Source organism: Dermacentor andersoni, chromosome 7, assembly GCF_023375885.2.
Source record: "Dermacentor andersoni chromosome 7, qqDerAnde1_hic_scaffold, whole genome shotgun sequence".
Classification (NCBI taxonomy): domain Eukaryota; kingdom Metazoa; phylum Arthropoda; class Arachnida; order Ixodida; family Ixodidae; genus Dermacentor; species Dermacentor andersoni.
Window position 1 is genome coordinate 92312944 of NC_092820.1, and position 19392 is coordinate 92332335.

A 19392-nucleotide genomic window follows, 5' to 3' on the forward strand; every position below is an offset into this window, starting at 1 on the left:
ACCTTTCTTCCATATCCCACTTTGATTATGGGTGCGCTATTCTGAGCTCGTCGCTGAGCACTCACAGGGAGCAAGACCTTCCGAACATACAAGCGATAGCATCAAGTCCTTTCTGTTTATTCAGGCAATGCAAAGTGGACGCTTTTCTGCTATCGCAGCGGTGGTGTCCACGAAGTCCCGACGGCTGAAGCCGCACTTGACGCTCGCTTCATCAAGTTACTTTTGCAGCCGAATACATCTGAGTGGTAGCCCGTCCAATTTGAGTCATGCGACATCGCAAAAATTCCAGACACAACACGTTAGAATAACTCTAATTGGCAATTAAGAGGAAGCTTTATCTCGGGCCCACCACTTCCGACGCGGCCTATTGAAATACATGTAAAACGCAAAAACGTTTTTCTGAGATAACCCCTGGACCGATTATAATTTGTTGGAACTGTTGGACTATTGTTGGAACGAGTGTTGGAAGCGGAATTTCTATTTAGGGCTTGAAGATTGTTAAAAAGATTTTCAACTATCCGACCGTTTGAACCAATAGAAGCACGAAGTTTATGAATTCATAGCTCTGTATCAAGAACAGATATTAAGGTTCTATAAACGGCACCCATTAGATCATTCGAAGCAGACAAATTCGATATGTCATTTTACATTTTACCTGAACTTGTTACGTTGGTTACAAGGGTTCTGCAAAAGCTGTATTTTCATATTACTACATTTTTCATATTTATGTGTAACATATGAATTTTTTCCGCTTTAGATGTAGAATTAGATGCCATTAATAGAATTGTATTATTCTTTTTCGTTGTTTTGTTACAGAGTTGTAAAGTTGATAGTTTCGTTTTTGAAAATTTCCGATTTTTGCCAATTTCTAATGAAAAATTGACGACCTAACTCAAAAATTCGAAACCAGCAGTCACTAGACTTTAAGTTTTTCTTTTAAATGCAGCAAACCTCGTCAAATTTGGGTCAGTGGTTGCAGAGAAAAACGAATTATATTTTTATATGTATTTAGATAGGCGCACCCGAGCTGAAGCTACCTCTTATGCCCCAACCACTGGCACGCGCCGGAAAGCTTCGGCGCGCGCCGAAGGGTCAAATGCGTCAAAGTGTCGGTCGGGAACTCGGTGAAGCGGAACGTCGCGCAGCGATTATGTGTACTGCCGATGCTAGAAGTTTGCCGACGCGCGGCGAAGCTGCGCCGGCGTGCACCAATGAGAGGCTGCGACGCCTCGCAGGCGTCAACCAATCAGAGGCTGCGGAGCCTTCGGCTGCTAGGCCTGTAATGGCCGACCGTGCGGAGACGCCGGCACCAACGATCGTCCGAGTTTTTTGGACGCACGACGCGCGCGACAGTCTGTGTTTTAATAGTAGGCCGACAACGACACGATCAACCGACCGACGACCGTGGGTTGTGGCAGTGCGACGTGGATCCGAAGCGACTTCGAACGACGCCGACTAATCCAACCTGCCCACTGGGTTCCGCCGGGCTCGGTACGATCGTCTGCTAAAACAGCCAACCGAATCACGATTGCCGCAACGTCTGTGCTTGTTGTATGTGCATATTGTTGTGCTCAAAACGAATGGAAACACGTTTACGAGCTCCGAAGTCTGGATAATCAACACTCGCCTATCGCCGATGTTGTTTACGTTACGCGTAGACCTAGCGCGTCCATCGAGTTCGTAACTGGCGAGTGAACGAACTCACATGAGAAACTCTGTCGAAGGAAATGAATTTTCAGGTCCGTTTGGTGCTGCAGTGATTTAAAATATGGCACTCTTGACTTCGTGTGACCTGTGATGTGGTGAATGAACCGTGTGGAAGTTGGGATGGTCAACCGCGGCGTGTTTCGTGTGGTGTCGGTTGACTCAAGTTTAACGGGCAAGCTCTGCGCTGTTTCCAGTGGTAAAGATAACTTCCGAAAGCGAAATACACTAGTAGCCGAACTATTGGAAGTACTTACATAATCAGCCGTGCCGCCTGTTTCAGCTGACACTGCGCTCTTCTATTCGGCATGTGAATCCAGTTCAGTACAAGTTCACTGTACTCATTCACTTACTTCTTTCTAGTGCGTCCGTCTTTTGGGCTAGTTGGGCATAAATCGCTCGTGAAGCAATCAAGAACACTGACGCACTGAAGCATACGTGACAACGCAGTCATGTTTGAGTCAGTGTGTAGTTATAGTTGAGCACTGCAAAAAGAAATTATCTGTTTGCAACGTGTGCCCTGTGTGCAGTGCATAGCAGGACCTGCATCATGCAAGACCTATGCATGTAGCAGCGTATACCACGATTGCTTCAATGCCCGCTTCAGAAGCAGCAAGTACTGAGTCAATAATTGATTTTTAATCTCACTTTTTGCTTATGGAAAGTGTAGATGGTGTGAGTGCATTGTGGGAAAGGTGAAAAGGTGTCATCAGTGTTTTGTGCAGTCAGTATGCTTAAACTGCTGGAATGCCTTCAGCCTCAACTAAAATGTTTCTTGCTGCGATACTATAAATTGTAGTCAGGACAAAAAACTACTCAAAACTAAGTTACTAATGCATCTGCGCAGAATGTGTTTGATTAACAAGTTAACGCTTCCACAACAGCAATATGCCGATGCACTGCATATGTGCTTACAATAAATACATTCCGTAAAGGTGAACGACTGGGCCTACAATATCAAACTTTGTAGTAGCACCGTAAGTGCTGCCATGCGTATCAGCTACAACTAAACTGCTGCACGTCCAACCTTCTTCCTTGGAGGCACTTACTCCAAGGAAGAAGGCATTACTCCCGTCTTTTCGGTTGTCACAAGCTCATGCCAGCCTTCGAGGATTGCCTCAAACCCCTCAAGTAGCACACCCTGCAATACCAACGCAACATTGCACTAGTCTATACTGCAGGGTGTTTGACGTCTCTCTGGACAGCACTAATCTTTCTTCAGTTCATCTGAACAAGTGGTCAGCACAGCCTGAGCCCTCATCACGCCTCTATGGCCCGACACCACAACTCCATGATTATATCTGGCATGCAGAGCTTTCTCTCCACCCCACTGGCGATTTGGATTCTCCTTCCTTGGAACCAGACTTCATTGGCACTCTTGTGTGTTGTGCACCTGTCGAATGTGTGCGTGTGTGCCGTGCTGTGTTATTGAGCAAGTGTGTGTGCACGTGGAGGGGAAGGAAGTGTCTTCTGCATCCTGCAAATTCCTGCTTTAGATGGCTGGTTATCAGATGTTCTAACATACAGGCATCAGCCTTCTTTTTAGTCTAGTGTGCCAAGTTACCACTAAGATTATTATTATTATTATTATTATTATTATTATTATTATTATTATTATTATTATTATTATTATTATTAGAATCATCACTTTGACCACATTGTGTTGAAGCCAGCGTGACACATAATTCAAAATATTTCTGGAGCTTTGTGGGCTCTCTCTTCTAAAAGGAGTGCCAAAGATGTACGTCTTCTTCATGAACATAGTGGTGTTGTCTCGAACACTGCTGATGCCTTTGCAGAACATTTCTGTTTGCTATATGGTGTGAAATATGCTTCAAGTAACCTTCCTTCTCACTCTGGCGCAGTGTATGCTAACAGTCAATGAAAACCTCGTTTCCAAGTATATGAAGTGCCTTAAACTTTCCCTTTCTTGTGGTGTTGATGGTATTTCCTCCACAGAGCTTAACCCTTTGAGACGCTGTCTACACAATTGGGCACACCAGGAGCGTGCATCAATAGCAAAAGCACTGATGAAAGTAATGGTATTTAAAATGTGTTTCATACATCTTGAAACACTTATTATTGGAACTGTGCTGCAATTTTGAATAATGTGCAGAAGGTTTTAACAAAATGAGTGGGAAGGTAGACGGCTGGGTGTTGTTACTCTGTGTCAGTATGTTGTATGTAGCGGGTTCACTTCTTTCATTGTTTTTTACAATGTCGTGCACCAGGCATAATTGTCAAATGGCTGGATAAGTGCTTTTCAAGCTTTTCAAAACACGAAATAATACATGTTTTCATATTTTGTGTTCCTGTAGTGAGTTTTCGCATGGAGTCGAAATTTTGTAAACATGACAAAACTCGCTAAACAATTGAAAATTCTTAATATTTGCTGCAGCTGTACACTTTCTACGATTCTGAGGATGCAAGAGATGTGGTGAAAGCAACTTTTCAATCAACGGGATAAAGTGGTGTCTGAAAGGGTTAAGACGTATGGAAGCATACTTGTTCCTCGTTCTCACAAGCATCTTCAATAGTTTCCTAAAGTCTAGTACCTTTTGTAGCACTCGGAAGGTAGCATGAACATTGCCCATGCACAAATCAGGTGCTAGATGTGCAGTTACTAATTGCCGACCTATATCTATCCTCTTCAGTGCGTCAGGTGTTCGAATCGATATGGGATTCCTCGCTTTCTGTTAGTGCTAAGAGCATTTTAATAAATGAACAGCATGACTTTGTGTGCCGACATTTCAGACTTTCAGACTATTTCAGACTGTCAACAGTGTTCACCAATGCATCGACTTCCAGAAAGACATTTTTTCACTCTCAAACTGGTGCAGAAGCAATAAGTACTCTTAAATGCTTCCAACGCTACGGCATTAAGTTATATGCACAAAACGCACCATGTGAAATTTTGATACACCCCACATGATGCTCCACTCCTTAGGGTCGATGAAATGAAAGATCTTGGTGTGTACTTCGACAAAATGCTAAGCTTCTCTTCACATAGATAATTACACAAGATGCCCTTCACGCTCTTGGAATTGCATGCCGTATATTGCATGATTTCCACTCACCTGTTGTGTTTCTGAAATTCTGCTGTGTGCCTCCAACTACTAGAGTATGCCTCTGTAGGAGGGGGTGCAATGAGCAAATCTAATTCTGACCTCATTGAACGCATCCAGAATAAATTGATGTCTATCTTCAAGCACCACTTTTGCCATTCTGGCGACCACAGTTGAGCCTTCTCAAGTTTACTTCAACTCGCACCTCTACATTCAAGTCTTAATTAATCGCACCTTTTGTTCCTGTATAAGGTGGTCCATGACATTATACATTCCTTAAAGCTTCTTGATCATATGCATTTGTTTGTGCCGCAACAGTATACCAGGTAGCATTCCACATTCGTTGCCTGGGCTTGTTACAAGATTGTGCTAATAAGACTCGACTCCAAAACATACTTCATAGTTCATTTCCTGTGTATTGTGTATCTGTAGATAATCACGTAAGATTAACTCCCTTTTACTTTTCCGCATTTCCGTTTTTCCCTATTTGTTTCTCTATCTTCAATTTTTTTGTCTACTACATTCATGTTTTCTCTACATTTTGTCTCACATAGTGCTCGTTAAGTGCACCACTACAAAGGCTCTCTAGCTGTTGCTGGGCACCACAATAAAAATTTAAATGATTGATTATTATCGTAGTATAAAATTGTGCTTTTTAAGTATGTACTAGTATACTATCTTATCTTACTATCTTAGTGCAGTACCTTTCCTGCAATTAAATAAAGGGCATGAATTAAGAAGAGAGTGAGAAAATGATAGATGAAAGGTAGGGAGGTTAACCAGGACTGAGCCTGGTTGGCTGCCCTACACTGGGGAAAGGGAAAGGGGGACGGAAAGATTAAAAGAAGAGAAAGTCCACTGGGGATATCAGTCGGTCACTCAGTCTGGATCACAGACGCTGACTCAATCCGGTATCTTTCAAATATCGCAGCAGCGCTTTTGTGGCCTTTTGTAGCTGCGATATGCGAGGCCATGGTCCCAAGATCTTGTTCAAGGTGAACGGCTTTCCATCTAGCTGATTGAGAGCTCTGCAGAGGTCTTGCCTTTCATCTTCAAAAGATGGGCAGTAGCACATTAGGTGTTCTATGGTTTCCTCGACACCGCAGGCATTGCACTCGGCGCTATCAGCCATTCTAATCAAAAATGCATATGCACTGGTGAATGCGACGCCCAAACGTAAGCGGCATAGCGCTGTTTCCTCATTTCGCAGAAGACCTGGTAACAGCCGCAGTTGCATAGAGGGATCGAGGGAATGCAATCGATGTAGAGTGAATCCAGGTGTGTGCCACTTTTCCAATGTCAAAAGAGTGTGCTAGCTTGCCTAAGTGTTGGGCTGTGTCAGTCTGCGATAAAGGTACAGAAATAAAGGTTGCTCCTTCGTGGGCTTTCGTAGCAGCTTCGTCAGCGAGGTCGTTGCCGGAGATACCGCAATGACCAGGCAGCCACTGAAACAGGACGTCGTGTCCTTTCATGATCATGTGATGGTGCATTTCTCGTATCTCCGACACGAGTTGTTCACATGACCCGCGACGGAGAGATGACAGAAGACATTATAAGGCCGCCTTCGAATCGCAGAATATTGCCCACCGATTAGCCGGTTGGTTATTAATATAATCAACGGCACCTCGGAGGGCAACAAGCTCCGAACCGGTCGATGTTGTCAAGTGAGAAATCTTGTATTGGATGCTTAGTGATCATGATGGTATAACCACTGCGCTGGTGGAGCTGGTCTGAGTGGAAGAACCATCCGTATATATGTGAACTCGATCAAAGTAGAAAGTGTGCAAATAATCCAGAGCTGCTTGCTTCAAGTTTAAGGTAGGCAGGACGCTCTTCTTTCTTATCCCTGGAACCGTAAGACGCACTTGAGGTTGCTTTAAACACCACAAAGCTGAGGTTGAACGTGCTGAGGGTGTGAAGCCCGATGGTAAGGAGGCACGATGGATGCTGACCTTGTTGGAGATGGACGCCTGTGGTCGTCGTTCTGGCATGAATTAAGAAAGTGCAATAATATGCTATGTGCCTGATCATATGCATTGTGCTATTAATTTCTTCTGAGTTTTAATAATGGCTGGCTACTGTATGCAGTGTTGTGCAATAAAATAATATGCCACAGCAATTATTCCGTGCCTCGCAGAAAAAATTGAATATATCTTTCTCAGTCAAAATATCATAGCAGGCTGAAAACAATAAACTGCAATTTTTCTTTTTGTGGTGACGAAGTGTATAAATTGTGAAAATAACCTATTGATATATTTCTTATACTATTCAAATGAGCTGCTCCCATACATTCGAATAAGTGCTTCAATAGTACGACTTGGCAAAGGGCAACGAAAGACTCCTATTAAAACCCTCTAATTCTCAAGCTTTTATTATCTGACGGTATGTCATTTCATTAATGTAAAGAAAGGCAAACTTGATATGTGGAAACCAGTTACAATAGAACATGGCCCTTACACTGTGAAATTGTTTTGTAGCAATACACTCAATGTGAAGGCCTCCGGATGCGGTGTTGATGCATCAAAACAACCTAGAATAATAGAGGTGCTCCATGGGCTAGATTTGACAGAATCAAGAATTGGGGGGAGACAAGATACGAATTACATACATTTTAGCTATTCTAGTTTTTTTTTCTGTGAGTGCTACAGGTGTTTCAATTCGTTTGTGCTGATTTTCTCAGAACCCACTTTTTCACGTTTCTTTCATGTACCAACAAGCATAATTATATTGACACGGATGCTTTATCTGTGTCCGGTTACCGTATTTCACCGGCTAAAAAATGTTAAATGTTATCGCTCGCTGCACGATGCGCCTGAACGTATCGGAAGTTTCGCGAATGTTATCGATGGTTCTGTCTGTTGTCGACGAACCTTGCTAATCTGATTGCATACGCGACACGAATTGTGTTGTAGTTTCTGGAAGGCGCGCGGGCACCAGCGAATAGGCTGTAACTTTCGACGACTGCCGTATGCAAACCGACGCGCTTGACCCGCAGATGAGATTTTCTTCGATTGCCGACATTGCTCGCCGCTATCGTTGCGATTGAGCCGGCACTATTTATTTACCGTCACTACTACGTGGCAATATTTCCAACACTGATTTTTTTCAGTTATACATTGCACGCCTAATTCTTACATAGTTGGCTGTGCAATAAGCTACCAAAAAAATGAAATGGTGCAACAGTTTTTGATATATGGCATCGTCGTGCAGGTGTTTGCAAAGCGATCTTGCAGACAGACGACGCGCGAGCGCTGATGTCGATATGTTGTACACTATTGTTACTTCAAAAATAAAAAACTGTTGCGGCAGGTGTATATTCATTATTCAAACGTGTTTTTTATATCTAAAAGCGCATACAGATCACTAACTTATTCTTTCAAGCTGTTTACAGCAGGCTGTTTTAGGCCGGACTTTGACGGATGAAGACGGAATAGTCCAGCAACAGTGCGCCGCAGCCGAGGAGCGAGCTTCGGCGCGCGTCGGAGCTTGTCTCCAGTGGTTGCGCGCCCTTTCCCTCCAGCCGAAGCGAAGCGACGCGTTCGCTTGCCAGCGCGCGCCGAAGCTTTCGGCGCGTGCCAGTGGTTGGGGCATTAAGCGGCTACCTTTCCAAGCTGTCGCCATATGCCCCACTGTACTTACTAGCAATTGTAGATACATGGTTCGGCGCGAGCGCCTGCCTGGGCCGCTGTGTCTTGAAAGCCATCAACGACGTCTACAGTGTCCGTCGCGCGCAAGAAGAACTCATGATCTAGGCGGAATCTCGCCTGCCCTCGTTGAAGAGCCATTTAAGCTTTCTACGCACGTCCTCGGACCGGCGAAAAGTCAATGTGGGGCAGCAGCAAGCACTTTTGGCCCAGGAATAAAAGCATGTAGGCCTACCATATGCAATGCCAATTTTTACTGATATAGTCGATATCTTATGGCGACGGGTTTACGTGATGCTCACTTTCAGAGTGCGGTTTCAAAAGGATGCGATGCTCCCTCACACCGCGACCCACAAAAGGTGCTGCGGCATGGCTTGTCGACTCTTCTATAGGGTGCCGAGAAGGCACCAAAGACAGATCGTCCACAAACGAGGATGCAACACAATGCCACAGTGACGGCTTGTGGGTAAAGGCTCACTGCAAGACCGATCGAGTACGCACGCCTGCACTGAACATGACCTCATGCGAAACACTCATGCCATGCCATGCACATTGGGGAGATTTCGAACAAAGAAAAGGTGTCAGCGCCACTGTACATGCGCGAGACGCAAATCTGGCTTTGTGTTTGCCTCGGCACGCCATTTCGCCAACATAGCCTCAACAAACGCGGCGGCACCCATCAAAGTTGCTGCTCTCGCCACGCACCACATTAGACCTCAGTCCTCGTAAATGTGCGGCTATCAAACGGTGTCGTAGGTTCTCGCTTTCTCTGACTTGATTCAATATAGCACGGCACAACATACAGTTCTGCAAACAAACCTTATTTTTCCGTCTTTGCAATTTTTGCATTAAAAGCGTTCTTGCCATCTCTCCCTCCGCAGTACGCGGCCGCTGCAGCGGCAGGCAAATCCGCGATCTCGAGCTCAGCAGTGCAAAGCCGTAGCCATTGCATAGGCTACGCCGACAGGTAGCGAACTTCGGGGCGCACTGATAGCTCAGTCACAAGTGCGAAATGGCGTTGCTAAAATTGGTCGCCATATCTGGTCATGTGCTCACTAATACTAAACTATAGACCAAATGCGATTCTGGTCCCAGTGGCTCTTCTACAAGACGCTAATATCACCCATAAACACTGAAAAAGGTAACCTTTAATCCTAGAATGTTACATTCTCCTTCGTCAAACTAAGCGGTACCACGCGCGTCCGATGAACACCGAAATAAATAGCTAGCAATACAGTACATCGGCGCTACATTGTACGTCCGTTAGAAAAAAAAGGATGCGTGCATTACGAAAAGGACGACTCTGACGGGCATCTGCTTGCTTCTACGATGATGATCACAGCTTGCTATGGTTTTGATTTCAGTTACGCTAGCTGCGACGCATCGGTGGAAGGAAGGTTCGACTCGCATGCCCGCTTTGGTACAAGCTCGGCGCAATTTCCCTCTAAAATGTCGTTTTCGCGCACCATGGCGCAAGGATCCACTCTCGGTGCAGTTCGGCGCAATCGGCGCAGCTGCTCCACCACTGTGAGCGCCAGATGTGAATCAAAACGGGGCGGCAGCGCGGGAGGGTTGGGGGGCGCCTTCGACTGCGCCAACAAGTGCGTAGTTTGCACGGCAGCGTGTGGTCGGGCACCGTATCTAGAAAGGATCTGGAAACGGCTGATGCCATTCTGCGCGCTGTCTTCTCGCCGTTCTTGCCTTGAAGCGAAAGGCCGCACGAAGGTGACTTCACTCGCCCTTGCTGCCGTGCTTGCTCAATGCGGAATGCGCCTCAGTGAGGTTTTAGAGGAACACCGCCATAATGTATAGGAAAAGTGGGGCGTGTTCCTGTAGTCATTCCCGTGCCAGTACAAGTGAAGATCAACGTACCACGTGCGTCCGAGTATATCAAGACTACTCCATTGTTTACAGCAGCAGGGGTCGTTACCTCGCAAAAATATCGAAGCCGAAATGATGGATAGGTTAGGGGATAACTGCGTTCCAAAATCATCAAACGCCCTTTTGTTTAAAAAGTTATCCCATCAGTTTGAAGATAGGCTAGCCTTGCAAACTACGCACTTTTGACGATTTCTGATGTTGCAACATATGTGGTTCTCTTACTGAAAATAAGCACTGATGTAAGTAAGCGCCTGTGTGTACCACGCATTTCTGTGTCGTCGTCTTTTAATGCAGTATAAGCCTCTTCACACCAACACTTTGCCAGGGACTGTCCGCGCTCATCAAATGTGATTTGTTCATGTTTGCTTGTGCCCACTGACACCATGCTAAGGGTTCGACCGTTACGCCCGAGGCCTAACTAACCGGGAGGCCGACCCCTCGAACCCGAATGGTCTCGCGGAGGCCTCCAAATTCTATGCTGACATTTCCAATTTCTACGAGGAGACGACACGCGTGTACCCGCCTCCTCACACCGACCTCGACCGAGCAGAAGCCACCATGCTTCGCATACTGCAGACCGATTTTATTCTAGGTCATTCTAGGCTTTATTTATTCACTGGCAGGGATTACGACCCCGTCTGTACTAAGTGCGACCATGGAGTGTTCGCCACTCGGGCACACATTCTCTAAGGATGCGAGGGTAGCCCTCCCCGACAATCATTACTGCCAGCTCCCTCCGAGGAGGGTTGGAACCAGCTGCTGACAAGAGCAGACAAGAAAACTCAACTCGCCCTCGTCTCCTGGGCCCACGAAGTCGCCCCCATTTGGGAGCCACACTAGGCCTACCTACCCTAACTTCTTACCCTGTAGTGGCAAATAACGTTATTTCTCTCTCTCTCTTGTTAAATCGGTTAGTAAGCGAATGCTTCCAAGTTCATACGGCCCATAAAGCTACTATCCTTACTTCGTATACATATCTACTAATTGGCTATCGCAATTGATGCATCGCCTTTCATGCGAAAGTGTGACTTTTTTTTAGTGCAGAAGAAGCCAGAAGTGCAATCAAACACTTTCGAAATGTATTTCAGCTTGGTTTCCGCAGTAATTTCCATGGTGCGCTGTAAAGTCAAATTACGTTGCGAAACAAACTGTTGGCCACGTCTGTAGCACAGCTGCTCGAAAGAGCTGCTGTAATTGCGTGGCTTGTAGCGTAATCATTACTGACACCATCCAAGTTATTTACAATAAATGTCGGAAATCATCGAGCAAGTCTACACTGACAAAAATGTAGTCAGCCTGGACATCGATGACGTAAAGTTACACGACCGAACGCATGGACAGCTGCTTCTGGCTTAGGGAAAGCTCGCAGGCACAAACTCGATAGGACATGAAATGGGTTAGCATATTCCAGACGGACAGATAAGAGATTTTGACTACAGGACGTAAGTAAACACTACAGGCAAACAATCGAACATTAAACATAATCTAACTTGTTGGTCTTCTCAGAAACCGCGAGAAATTGAGCCATATCTGTCATTTTTCAATGGTTTTCTCCTGTTCGATAAGTCACTTTTCATTTTAGACGTTGCTTCTAAGAGAGGAAGAACATTGAACGCTTGTCCCACCTTTCATTGTAAGTTCGCGTTTTTGTAACCCTGCTTCAGCACAGAAGTCACCCGCTATTTCAGGTGATATGAGAGGCCAGAAAAACTTGTGCTTTGCGTCAACATTTTCTCAACGCATTGCGATTCATTTTTGTTAGCGCAATATAGTGATAACGCGTTTGAGTGCCTCTCCTAGCCTGCGTGTGGCTGTTGAGTATGATTGCTGAACCTCCACACCAATCTTCTCCCTCTTGAACTCCTTGCTGCTTTAATAATGCTACAGCACTAATTCTACAAACGCATCGCGTCATCTGTTTCTCATTTTGCAAACCATAATATATTTGAAGCTATCGCCCAAGATAATTCCTAGCACGCAAAGCCAAGAAAAGTATAGGTACAGCGTTGTAATTTATTATCCTTAAGGGAACATTTCTAGAGCAGCCTGTTGTGTCTCTCAATACGCTGTCTACTGGTGGTGCTTAGAGCACGTTCGTCACAGATGTCGTGATGTAGTGTGTTGAGGAATCGAGAAAATGCGCATATGGATCAATGTAAAGCGCATAAAAGTATATTGACTACAACAGAAAAGGGAAAAGAAGAACAAAATGCGCGAACCCAGCAATACAATGGCACTGTATGTACTCATGTAAATTGTTGGTCAGTTCCTACCCGGCTGCTCCTAAAGAATGTGCAGAGCGACGACAAATGTGTAAGCACGGCCATTGGTTTCATAAACTGGCAGGGAGGTAGCCTTCCTTGACGGTCCCGTTTGATATTAGCACACTGTATGTTTTGTTGTGAACAAGCTTTAGTGCTTAAATTTTCGGTTATATGAATCATCGTGTTTTCGCTTGAATGTTAGTATCAGCTTATAGAAAAAAAAATATAGTGTGCCGCATTTGTTTTGAACCACTTTTGGGCCATGTATCGGAGGGATGGCCTATTTTTCAAATTCCACACTTTTCCTAAAGTTCTTCTCAGCATTGCAAGTACTTGTCATCAAATTACCTTTTTGTACACGTTTTCAGACAATATATATATATGGGCAAATGAAGGAAAAGTATTCAAAAAAGAAAAAAAGGGCTGTCTCCAGGTGGTGCCATTATATAATGTCTTTAATAAATCTTGCTGGTTCTACCAAAAACAAAGAGTTGGTAGTCTGCGCTCTTTCGTAACGTGGCTGTCGTCTTCGGACCTAACGGTGACTTTTTCATCGTGACGTTGAGGTAATAGTAGCATTTGGCATTTTTTTTGTCACCGAGGGGAAAGTTAACGCATGTTAGTCGCCAATATTTTTTTGTTGTTGTTTCCTAATTCGCTTAGCCTTTATACCTGGGAATACAGTCATTAGGCCTACCCATGGGTGTTCTCGTCATAACACTGACTTTCGGTGGTACAACATCAAGAACGCCCGCTATTAAGTTCTCTCTGAAGTGACAGCACACGTTATCTATAGTACATGCGCCTGTTTCGTAGAGAAAATAAAAATAAGAAAGAAAGTATATATAATATCTAATATTAAGAAATCGTCAGCTCAGGGAAAGACAACAACTCTGCACAATAGTCCGTTACGTCCAGATGCTATTTGTATCCGTATGCTCAACACACAATTCTATGACTGAACACTCTATCAAGTGCCTGTACTTCAGAACCATGCTATGACATGCTGCTGCTCAGAAAATAGAGATTTTGATTTTAACTTCAGGTATTTTGAAAATCGGGGGAAACTATAACTAGATGTGGTAAATCATAAACAGGCCACAGCAGATGCTGACTCGAGAAACTGAAGGCACGTCAAAACATCCGCAGAGTGTTATAGGGAACGATATACTCTGGCGCGCAGGAATAAATTGATCAGGAATTCGAAAGCTTGCATCATCTGCATGAAGCACACAGCTAGTTTATTCCTATGTTGGGAGGCGTCCGTTATTGTATGAAATCTTGGGGCCAATTCCTTCTGTTCATCTGACCCACCAGCTTGTGTGGGTTATCCATTTCATAATGCCTGCTGTATGCATCTAAACCTATTTTTATTTTTGTGGCAGTTTCATTCACATGATTAGTGTCCCTTCTGAGTAAATGACATCGATAAAGTACTCCCGCGCAGACTCCAGAGGATGACTGGCGGTAATGAATCCTTGTTGCATTTCCAGGCTATCTAAAATTACCTTGGTATTCTGCATGACATTCTTCAACCCAACTCTCAAGTTCTCGACCAAAGTTCACTATCATTTCTTGAATTCATATCCAGTGTTGCTGGTAAGAGCAACGTTATCTGCACGCCGAAGGAGCTCAATATATTTGTTGCTGATTCTCACTTCTGAGCGTTCCCAGTCTAATTGCTTGAATACTTCTAGTAAACATGCAATGACTACCATTCAAGTGATGGCCTGACGCGTTCTTGATAGGCAATTTTCCACTTTTCTTGTCGAGAACCAAGGTAGCTATGGAATATTTGTAGATATTTTCAAATATAATATCATATGAATTATGCACTCTTTGATTGCCCAACCCCTCTACGATCCATGTTAACTACTGAATCAAATGTCTCTACATAACCTATGAAAACCGTAAAAATGGGTTGATTGCACTCCGTAAGCTTGTAGAATAAATGATTTTTCCGATGAATATGATCAGTTGTAGAGTATACCTTGCTAACGTCAGCTTGTTCTCTTGGTTGATTAAATGGAAGTTTTTCTCGGATTCTAATATAATTTATGATCGTGAATATTTGATACAGTACCGGAAGTAAGCTAGTGGGCGAATATTTCTTTAGCTTTTAATGTCTTCGTTCTTGTGGATTGCTATGGTGTTGGCATTGTTCCAGTTCTCGGGTACATTTGAAGTCGTGAGGCATTGTGTAACATTTCGCAATTAATTTTAGCATGTGATCTTTGATTAAATTCACTATTGTTCCACCTTCTCGCTCTTTTCACGGGGACATCTCTCTCTCAAAGTTCTCCTCACATCATCATTTGTTATAAAAGCAGCTGTTGTATGCGGTTCCTCACTACTTGCAATGCATGTTGCGCGGCTGGTGTGTGCACTTTACAGGTCAGCATAAAAATTTTCTGCTACTTCTACTATGATGTTTTATTTATAAATTTTCATTTCCCAGTTCGTAAAAATGCAGAAATAGCGCGTGCAGTTTGACACTGTGTGCATCAGTTAGAATGCCGAGAAAAGATTCGTATACTCAGCCTAAACAAGACCTGTAATAAATTTTTATATATTTTTGTTATGCAACTGCATAAGGTATGCAGTAACAGATGCGAAGCAAATAGTTGAAAATACGCAGCAAAAAGATGGCGAGTATAACACTTTATAACTGCTCAGCGAAAGCCTCATGTGGTAATACTTGATAAATCACAATATGAAATAATCTATGTTATTTATAAAATGAGAACCAATAAGCACATTGCGTGTAAAGCATTGTCATTAACAAATCACAAGGTCGCTCTTACGACAAAGATGTCCACTTCTTATTTGGGGTCTTGGAAGCTCCCATCGTCGAGTTGAGCCTTATTCTCGGTGATACGCAAATGTGACTTTTGACGTGGCAGCGGGCTGCAACACAAAAAAATGAGTTTGTGATTTTAATGTACAGGGTGTGCCACGTAAATTGTGCCAGCATTTAGAAATGTGCTAATGCCACGTAGCTGGACAAAACCAACGTTATGTTGTTTCTGTACTTAGTATATTGTAACAAAAACAAACAAAATCCTATACTGAACACACTACAGCGGTAAAAACTGGATAGGGTTTTCAACTGCCTCGAATTGAGCAGGACAGTCTGCATATGTAGTGAATGTCCCAAATCCAACTTTGACGCATTCGGCATGGCCAATTATCCCACCTTACGTCTTTTGTGTTACTGGATAGCAATAAATATACGAGATGCTATCTTTATTAGCACCTGAGAACTGCGGGCACATTATCGATTTATTTTCTCTTCTCTGACATTATCATATACGTAATGCCATTTTTTGGTCGTGGTGCTAGTTTGGTTTTACTACCTAGCCGTTCACACAGCATCTCTATCTGTACTTGGAGAGCGGTGTTTGCCAGGCAACTATTGAGCAGATTTTTGGTAAATAGCTAAACAGTAGAATCTCAACAAAGTATTGTACTTTGTGACATCTACATAATGGCGACTCCTGTTACGGCAGGGTCAGGCGTCACACTTCCGCCCATCATCCCCCTCCTCACCTCACCATTTCTGTCTCAACTATGTCCAATGAAGAACTGTTAGCCGTAGAATATCAGCACTGATTCGTGACTCTGACATCCATAGCATAAACTACTGAATTTTTGATGCTCATAGGATTACTCCTTTACAGCTACATATTATTGTGAACTGCTCCCCCCATGTTCATAATCTTTGACTGAAGGGTCATGTTTTATTTTGCAAACGAACAAGCAAATACCGTCTAGTGGCGCGGCTTCCACCTGCGTCAATATTGGTTCAATATATACTTTTTATAAAAGAAGCTGTTCTGCCTAGCGCCTTCGACTCTCCTCCATCTCTGCTATTTAGATATGTTTGTTTCAATATGGCACATTTTTGTTCAAATATGGCGTGATTGAACGGTGTGGTGACATCACAAAATGGCAGCTTGGAGCGTGAACACGTTTTACGACGGACGCTCACGTGAGCTTTATACCATGCAAATCTCAACATAAGTTGCACATATATAACACAAAGTGCAATTCTTGAAGGAACGAAGGCGAACGGCATCCATTCGCTTGGTACACGGTGCAGCTGTGCCCATTTTGACTTTGGAATAGATGTCCATATCCAAGATGGTCGAAACGAGGATTTAAAGCTAGTGCCACCCAAATTTTATTTTGAACGCATGGCTTGTACTGTGACCTGATTAGCTGATTTTAATTCCAGCGTCTATAGTTAAATGGCTGCTAACTTCCCTTGCTCGAAGGGGCGCATAGTGCCATATTGATGAAGGTCTAGATGCGCCTATCAATAACAATTACCTCGCTCCGGAATGCAACAGCCCGAAAGAGTAAGGTATCTCTCATCCCTTCCCAATAAAACATTAGATCAGTAACGCTGCAAAATGCCGTAACCCTGGCTGCTTCATGAATATGCCAAAGCACCACGCAACCTTTGAAGTGCACCTAGTTTATTAATGGCTCACACTTCTTTCCTTCAATGTACCTTCAAATAGGCCCCAATATAGTTCATTTAAGATCTGCGTTATATAGTGTACCAAATGGCACATCTGTGTGTGTGTGTGTGTGTGTGTGTGTGTGTGTGTGTGTGTGTGTGTGTGTGTGTGTGTGTGTGTGTGTGTGTTGAGTAAAACGGTAACTTATTCGTAGGGCTACTTTACACCCGAATGTGCCCATGGGGGTGAACATTTATTCCTCTTTGAACGACTAGGAAGTAAAAATACTACTTCATCAATGACCTAATTTGCTGGAATGAATTTACGACCATCAAGTGAGCAATACAATCGGAGTCTTTCGTTGGTGATTAATAAGAATATTTTTATGTTACAAGTGAGAGAGTATTTTTAGCACGAAAACTTTTGAAGCCTGGTTTCATCAATATTATGCCCTATCTCAAAGGATTATCCTGTAATTGTGCCAGACAGCGAGCTTTGCTGTTTTGTGGTATAAAAAGGATAAAAATGCTCTTTCTTTTATTTTGAAATTGTGTTTTTGAAGACCTGTACGTGTTGCAATGAGGAGATTTAGGCATCATTTGTTTATCAGGAAGTAATACTGTGGACAACATGGCCCCATAATAAAATGTGGGCGCTTAGAAGTGCCTTGCAGTCCAACTCAGTTGGTGTTTACGGGCAACCGTGTTGCGTGTTCCTGGCATTTTGAATCAAAAGCTTTACTGGCCGCGAACTTGCGATTTCGCCGTGGCAGTGCTCCGAGGGGGCACATGACGTCACGACGAGCTCCTCTCCGCAGATATTTCGCTCTCTATCTCGCTCCCTAGTCACTACTGCGCATGCGCCACTAGTAGCACCGAGCCACATGTGTTCCGTCGCTGCGCCGCGCCTTTCAGCCGCCGCCGTTTGGCATGGCGTCCCATTGCGTTCCTCGTCGTTGCGCTAGCCTCCGCTCGCTTCGCCAGCTGCATCGCATGCCTGATAATAAGTCGGAGGATTGGAAAGGAGTGCTCGCGTGCGCCTCAACCACAGTTGAGGCGGCAGTATGGACGGCGACAATTCTGATAAGCAGGAGGAGGCCTGGAATCGACATCGGAACGAGATGAAGAGGAAACGAATCGCCCAGGAAACAGACGAAAAGTGCGCCGAACGACTGGCTAAACGCCGCAACATAGCTGGACTACCAGACTAACCAGAACTTGCAATCAAGTTTAACCAAGGCTAACCATGTTATGCCTTAGCTTTCCCTACGTATATCCTGGCATAGCCAAGCTAAGCCACAGCCAACTTTTTTTTTCGAAGATGATTCCCGACTGCTTTAAGCGTTCGGTGGGGTCGCGGCCACCTGGTAGTTTCCAGGTACTGTGGTACTGTAACGCTGCCCAGCAACGCAGGCATCACGTGCTTGCTATCATTATCAGTACTTCGTTCTTACATTATTAATTTAATTCAATGTATTCCTGGAATAACTGACGTGTATACCATAAAGTTGAACGGAAAAAGTGCCTCCAAACGTTTGGCGTCGAAATGGTCTGGTACGGTGTCTTTTACTGTCACACTACAAAGAATGTGGCTGCTGAAACAAGCTTTAGCATTTAGGGCAGGGAGTTGCGCTATATGGAATATAGACATGAAGATGTTCCAGCCCGCGAGAAAACTAAAAACAAAGTTCAGAGACGCAAGGACGACCGACGTGGGAAAACAAAGGCAAAGCGCTTTACATTTTCTATTGTCCTCCATTTTCTCCACCTCTTACCATTTGTTTTACGCGCTGGAACATGTGTTTGCCTACGTTTTTTTTAATTACCGTGATCAGCACAGGGGCAACGCATTCTGTAGACTCCCTCCACAGCTTTCGTGGTGCACTTTTCGCCTAATTTTCCAACTGGTAGGCACATCGGTCCGCTGGGGCCCTTCTTTACGCAGCACAGGCCGTATTTACATTGATTTGTGAATTCGCACTTCTCGCGTTGTAGCCTTTCCTGCAATGGGATAAGAAATATACTTTTTTCAGTAGCAGGTAATAAAAGGAACACGGCGAAATTTCTTTTCCTCGCTCATGTTCGGATCAGCTCGGCGGAATCGGCCGCAAATCTTTTCTGCATCAATGTTGCGCTGGCTTCTGGTTGTGCAGCGTTGACCATCTCCGTGAGGTCTGCGCTCGGGTTAGTTGCAATTAACTCCCGTTAGAGGTTATAGCAGGGCAAAAAAAAAAAGCGCTGCATAGTTTTCAAGCAGTGTTTGTGTGCTGCCCTCTAACGCGAAGTGAAATATTCGTAAATTGCACTCTCCGTGTGATCCGTTAAACTCCGTAACAAACTCGATGTCCTAGCTGGTCCTCTGCATCGCC

At 44.2% G+C, this 19392-nt stretch overlaps 1 protein-coding gene and 1 long non-coding RNA gene across 3 annotated transcripts in view; one reads left to right on the forward strand and one right to left on the reverse strand.

Annotated features, from left to right (window-relative positions):
* The window catches only part of LOC129385708 (uncharacterized), a 105665-nt gene that overhangs the window by 42476 nt on the left and 43797 nt on the right, over positions 1–19392 (forward strand). The gene's annotated exons all lie outside the window — the stretch shown is intronic.
* Positions 1–19392, reverse strand: part of LOC129385829 (uncharacterized) — a 31436-nt gene that overhangs the window by 10650 nt on the left and 1394 nt on the right. The window contains exons 2-3 of the mRNA XM_055072983.1: positions 18850–19024; positions 15363–15465 (exon numbers count right to left, since the gene is read on the reverse strand). Of these exons, the coding sequence (XP_054928958.1) occupies positions 15363–15465; positions 18850–19024 (278 nt within the window). The remainder of the gene's footprint in view (positions 1–15362; positions 15466–18849; positions 19025–19392) is intronic.